Source organism: Columba livia, chromosome 22 (genome assembly GCF_036013475.1).
Source record: "Columba livia isolate bColLiv1 breed racing homer chromosome 22, bColLiv1.pat.W.v2, whole genome shotgun sequence".
In the NCBI taxonomy this organism is placed as follows: domain Eukaryota; kingdom Metazoa; phylum Chordata; class Aves; order Columbiformes; family Columbidae; genus Columba; species Columba livia.
In genome coordinates, this window is record NC_088623.1 from 2,901,849 (window position 1) to 2,908,251 (window position 6,403).

The 6,403-nt window shown below is 52.3% G+C and overlaps 1 protein-coding gene across 2 annotated transcripts in view; it reads left to right on the plus strand.

The window, feature by feature from the left end:
* CDK18 (cyclin dependent kinase 18) overlaps nucleotides 1–4,201 on the plus strand; it is a 38,630-nt gene extending 34,429 nt beyond the window's left edge. For both annotated transcript variants that reach the window (XM_065038624.1, XM_065038623.1), the window contains exon 16: nucleotides 282–4,201. In XM_065038624.1, the coding sequence (XP_064894696.1) occupies nucleotides 282–316 (35 nt within the window). In that variant the 3' untranslated portion in view covers nucleotides 317–4,201. The remainder of the gene's footprint in view (nucleotides 1–281) is intronic.
* The last annotated feature ends 2,202 nt before the right edge of the window (nucleotides 4,202–6,403 follow it).

Here is a 6,403-nt window from a genome sequence, read left to right on the forward strand (position 1 = left end):
TGCCACAGACTGGGGTTACTCCCAGTGGGTCCCACACAGGAAAAAGCCAAACCTGGTTACTTTTTCCCTGCTTTAGTCTACAAATTACCCCAAAGGCATCCTTGCTTGTCACCTCCCATGGCACCCAAGTCACATCTAGTGCCCTGGGGCACAGCTCCCTCTTCCGTGAATGCCTTGGGCTTGTAACCTCCTGACCCAGAGCACCGCAGGGTTTGGCATCTCTGCAAAGCTCCGCTCGCCTGCTGACCTCTCTGATCCATCTCTCTCTCTCTTTTCCTCAGCCCGAGGGAAGAACAGGAGGCAGAGTATATTTTAAACTTGGATCTTGTATTCCCTTTGTCGCCATGGAGATCAAAGCACTGAGAAAGGAGACGGCAAGATCCTCCCACCTGACCCACCGCAGAATTACTGACTCGAGCAGGACGATGCCCAAGCGCCCATGGCCGCAGGCTCTTCCCTGCCCGTCCCCCCAGCCATGGCCCCTGGCAGCTGCTGTTGATGGACCTGTGGCCTTTTTCCCCTCTTGTTTTCACGTTTCCATGTTTCATCAGATGTGAGCTGCCACCCTCTGTACCGGCGCTCCGGTGTGGAGCTGCCCTGGAATGCAGAATCGTGTCCTGTGAGCTGGGCACCGTGTTGTGATCAGAGGGTGGTATCTCCAAAGCTGGGCTGTGGATCGTAGCGTTTGGCCCAGGTGGACATTTCTGAAAATGTACCTTTGCTTGGACAACCCGCTCTACACCCCGGATTTCTTGGGGAGACACTTTGCAGCCACGTTACGAGTCGGGAGCGTGGCCCTGCCTGGCACTGGAGAGATGGCACCTGAAGCACAAAAGCTGCACCAGCCCTCCCTTCCTTGCCCTTCCTCTGCCAACAGAACCTGGTCCTCTCCCCACCTTTGGCACCTGAATCCTGACAAGGATGGAGCAGCTGGGAAGAGGAGGCTTCCCATTGCTTCCCCTCCTCACCACCACCGCGTTTCCAAATTTGCTCGGCTGGGATGTCCTGAGCTGAGATTAAGGGCTGGTGTAGCCTGCCTGGGGTGCAGAAGCTGGTAGAGCTGTGTAGAAACTGGGCCAAACGAGCATCGGCTCCATGCACCCTCCCGTTGCTGCTCTGAGCCCTTCGACCACCCTTTCCCAGGCACCGACGGAGCTGACCCGCACCCCACGACCCTCTGCCATCGTCCCGCAGGGAGGACACGGTTCCCAGCTCTCAGGAGCACATCCCCCTCCGCATCCCGTGGCAGAGCCCAAATCCATTCCACAGTGTTGCAGACGCCCACCTCAGTGCATTTCTACCCGGAGGAACGGGGAAGAGGTGCCAAACCTCCCACAGCTCAGCTGTGGGGACCAGAAATAGACCTGGAGAGGAGAAAAATCATCCCTCAAACCTCATCGCGTGGCCTCTGCGTTTGTAGCCACCGCCAGATCCTACCAGCCCTGACTCGGATCGATGCCGTGGGAATGAGGGATGTGCTTAGGTCTGAGCGTGCTGTGCTGGCCAAGGACTTCTGGTGTATTTTCCCCTCTGTACGCTTCAGGAACGTGCCAAATCCATCCTGAGCAAAGAGGCCCTGCTGCACCTCTCCCCTGCAGCCTTCAGTGTGTGAGCGTTGCAAGAAGTCTCTCTCCTGTATAATATTCCCATCCTTCTCTTGGCTGTTGCAGATGACTAGTCCTCTCGCCCACCGGTCCTGCAGCCTGCGGATGTGGCTGCGAGACTCTGGATTTGGCAGACACTGGCACTGGCACCGGGACTGGCAGGACATGCTGATGTCTTAACCCCTCACGCTGCCAGCTCAGGGGACGGTAACTCCCACGCCGCTGTTTCCCCATCGAGCAGGGCGCCAGGGCTCTGTTTTCTGCTTTGCCACGCAGCATTTCTTCTATGATCCCCAGGAAATGCAAAGCGGGAGGATAAATGAGGAGACCCTGGAGCTCCCCAAAGCTTCGGGGGTGACTCCTCCCTGTGCCAGTGCTCTATGCGATGCACCCTCCGAGCTTCCCCCATCAGCCCAAAGCTGTTAATTGGGGTTTGTCCTAGACAAGCATCCAGACGTCTGCATTGTTTGAGGTTTGCCCATCCCTGCTCAGTTCCCTTCTCTCTCCGGCCAGCATGCAGCAGGCTGAATAGTTCATTAATTGTTTCCATTTGATAGGGAAGAGCATGAATAGCCATCAGGCACCAGTGACGCATTTCTCCCTGACGGCAGGGCAGCGTTTTGCCTGGTTTCCTACAGCCGGTTGCTGCCGCGTGGGGCTTTTCGCTCTGGAGGTTCGCAAAGTGAGGTGTTGGCTGAAGTAATGAACAAGCCCGCTGTCAACTTTGCTTTCACCGGGGGATTTGACACAGGAATTTCCTTGGCACGGCAGGGATCTGTGCTGCAGGCTTGCGTTTCAAGGACAGACAAGCTCAGCATCTCAGCAGCACCTCTGGGTACCCGTGGCGAAGAATCCTGGTTGCTGGAGCCCAAATGGGACCAGGAGGAGCAGGAACCCCCCCCGCCCACTCCTGGGGAGCCCACTGAGGATATTTGACCTGTCTTGGTGCAGTTTTCTTGCTGGTGTTACCGTAAAGGTCGGTGGGGCAGCAGATCCCACCTTCACATGGGGAGGACGGGGACAGACCGGGTCATTGTGGTCTCCGATATCCCCCCTTGAGCGAGGTGATTCCTGCTGAAGGTCACGGTCACCTACAGAAACCACTGGGGAAAAGACCTGGCAATGACCGTGTAGACAGGACTGCATCAGATAGCGAAGACAAAGGGCCTGTTAGCTGCTGTTTATTCTTTCATAACCTTTGCCTTTCCTCCTACAAATCCCCTCTGAAGGAGACACCATTATTTATTAGCCTCGTGCTCTACTAACAGCCCAAATTCAAGATAACCCCTTTTGTTCTACTGCTGTTCAGCGGATATTGGATTCCTATTCAGGAGGGTGATAGCGTGTGTAAATATTAGGTGTCCCGCCGAGCAAGGTTTGATTATAATCTCCCGTCGCTGCTGCGCTCGCACGTGTCGGCTCCAGAGCCCCCAACGTCCCATATCCCACAGCACAGAAAAGGAGCCGCAGGTTGGATCCCAAAGCCAAAAAATGCCCTTTTCTCCATCTCCTGGCCAGCGTCCCCATGAGGACGGCAGGTTCCGGCTGGGTTTGTATGAACCAAAACCCCTCACATGCCCCGGTTTATAGAAGCCCTGAGCGTGCAAAGGGAGGAAATCCGCAGCGCAGTGGCATCATCCCTGCGGTACTGCATCCTCAGGCAGCTTTTCCCCAGTTTCTGGAGCACCAGCCAGCTCCCAGGTTGGATTATTTCCAGCAGCGCTCAGGATAATGCTGGGAATGTCTGTGGTTCTCCGGCATTTCGTTCATTTTGCGGGTTCTCGCATCCGGAGCAGCTGGCGCTCCTCACACATGGGGACTTTGGGCTAAAGGAAACTGTTGCTTTGTCTTCCAGACATTTTTCTTTCCATTTTTTCTTCATTTGTTACCAATTCTGGTGGAAAACAGGCGTTTTGGCTGGCCCCTCAGGAAAGGCTGTGTTCTCTCGGCTATCCAGCTGATAGCTAATTAAAGAAATGTAAGTAAATAATGCGTAAAGCAAGATCCACGTTATTGGGCAACAATAAAGCTCACAGAGCTCTTTATTCCATTTCACCCTCTCCATACACACACGCCTTTCCTGGCCCAGCCCGGTACCAGATCTATGTTAAGGCTTTAAATAACAAAACTACATTGTGTCTTGGAGACTAAGGACAAAATAAGTGGATTTTTTCCTCTCCCCTACACATAATGAGACACTAAAAATAGAAGGGCATTTTGTCAAGCTTCTTGAAGAGTTTTTTTGGTTGTCTGGTTATCTGGTGATATCTGGGTGCAAACACTATGAAACCCCTTTTCTGGTTCTTCATTGCCTTCTTTCATCCTCATGCTTGTCCTACAGCAAGAAAAAGAGATCCAAGCAACCAGGATCCACATACTGTGAATGTTCTCTGGTGTGATTCAGTTGCAGAATACCGGTAATATATATTTAACTAGTGTTGTACAAACAGAAGATGCATTTTAAAAGAAATTATTTTAAAGATTTATTCCAAAAGGAGTAATGATTTTTTTATAGAAAGTTTTTCTGGAATAAATGGAAAGGTACAGAAAAAACAAACCAACCACAAATATAATAAAAGACTGTATCCATCTATCAATCCCGTGTCTGAATGTTTTATAAGAATATTTCAACTTTTGTATTTCAGAGCTGACATAGACTTATTTTGTGGATGTGCTCATTTTGTTGCTAAGGCTTATAGTGCAGTTGTATTGTGAAGGCTCCAAAGCCAAGATCGGACAATAATCTTTATTGAATGCAGGATAGTTTTGTACATGGGGCAGGGACTGTGTCGTGCCATGTCATACCCATTGCTGTTTTCCATGCAGTTCCACAATACCTTTCATTTTTCTCTCCTATTAATAGGGCATTTTTCACCTGGCTCTAGTAACAGACACAGACTTGGTGCCAAAGGAGTTTCCACCTACCTGAGCTTTGCAGGGGGTTGAAACACAAGACCTCAGAAACTTGTGCGCAAATAGGAAAATGTTCCTACAGTCCCTTGCGTGGATCCCTGAACAAATATTGCAATAAGCCTATCGGGCAAATAAAGCTTGGGGCTGATGTGCCCTGCCCGTGGTTGCAAAGCGGCTGAAGGGCAGAGCTGGTTTAGGGACAGGGGAGCCCCATTTCCCACAGCAGCTAAAAACCCCCTTCACTGTTCAGCACAGGAATCCCCTTTACGTATTCCTGCTCGCTGGCTCATTGCTGCTGAAGAGAAGCTGCAGACGCTCAGGGCTGGGAGACCCAGAGGTGGAGTATGGGGGGACTGGGGCGACGTTTGGGGCCAGACTCGTGGTGTGAAATGAGGTTTAGGGAAGGGGGCGATGCCCTTCGGCCCCCCCGGGCTGCGCCTCCCGGCAGCGCCCAGCCCGCCTGAGTCACGTCCAGGCGCTGGGCAGGTCCCAGTACGGAGCTGTTTGCCAAACCAGTTCCTCCATCCGCCGCTCTCGTTGCTCCAGTCGCACAGCAGCGGTGACAGCTGCCGCAACTGGGACCAGGGGAATGTCACCCAGTCCCACCCACACCCTCCAACTGGCATTTGGATGTTCCCAACAGCCCAAATAGCCATGACATCCCTGCTCCATGTCCCTTACAGGTTCCCTTTCCTCACAAGGATGCTCAAGCCAGGTCTCTCTGCATCATCTGCAAAGCAGGGACAATACCTGCTGCCCTCAACAAGATTGTGTGTCATTAAGTTCCAGGGGGCTCATCCTGGTCATTTTGTTGCAGCCCGCTCTCCTCTGCCACAGTTTTGGTGCGATAAAGGTGGAAGCACATGGATTCCAGCTGAATCGGAGTGGGTGTGGGAATTATCTCGCCTGGGTGGTAGGAAAACATGTAGGTGAGCGCTTCCTCCTTTTAGACAAGCATTACATGATCTGTAATAACTGAGCCAAGATCTCAGGCTGGTGTTTGACCTAGAAGTGGAGCCAAGCTTTCCAAATCACACCGTGTGTTTTGAAACTCTTGACCCCAAAATGCAGGAGGTGAACGCCTCTCCCATTTGCTGCTGTTCCCGTTCGTGCTGGGTTGCTGAGCACCTTACATGCAGCCTAGAATAACTCAACCCATCATACAGAGAGTTTACCCTGTGTTGTAAGAAACATCTCATCTTTTCTCGGTCAGGTTCAGTGATTCATGGTGGTTATTTTCTTGTCTGCTCAAGCTTTCTTGGTGGTGGGTTCTTTGGGCTGAGTTATAGCTGTGGAAAAGCATTGGTGCTCCTCTCTCCAGGTGCCCATGTTGCTGGGATAATGTGTTGGGGTTTCTGAGGGTGTCAGCCCACAATTGGTCTTTGTGGCCTCTTGGCAAAAGGGAGATGAGGAAAAATTGGCATTATCTCAGCCCCAAGCCCTGGCCACAGCTGCCAACCTGGCCACTGACTAAAGCCTTGAGGGAGCCTTGTCCCCAGGCAAGTGCTGGCCCAAGCCCACCCATGGGGCCTCGGCTGGTTCCACCCCGAGGAAACCTTCAGAAAACCCATTAGTAGGACTGAATTTTCCCCCTGTGTTGAGGTTGGGCTGAGAGAAGCGATGCCAGCATCACAACAGCAAACCTGAACAAAATCTGGCTTCTGGGTTGGAGCTCTGTAGAGCAGTCACTGCAAAGCAGGAGCAACCACGTTACAGAAGTCATTGCTCCACTGGAAAAGATGAACTGATAGACTGAAGAAACTCCCCTGTGCCTCTTGCTGCTCCAGGAACGTGCAAGGACACAGGAGGCAAAAGGAAGGTGTTTCTCAGGCACTTATCAGGTATTCTGGGCAGCGAGGGATGCGCAGCCTGACGCTGCTGGCTGT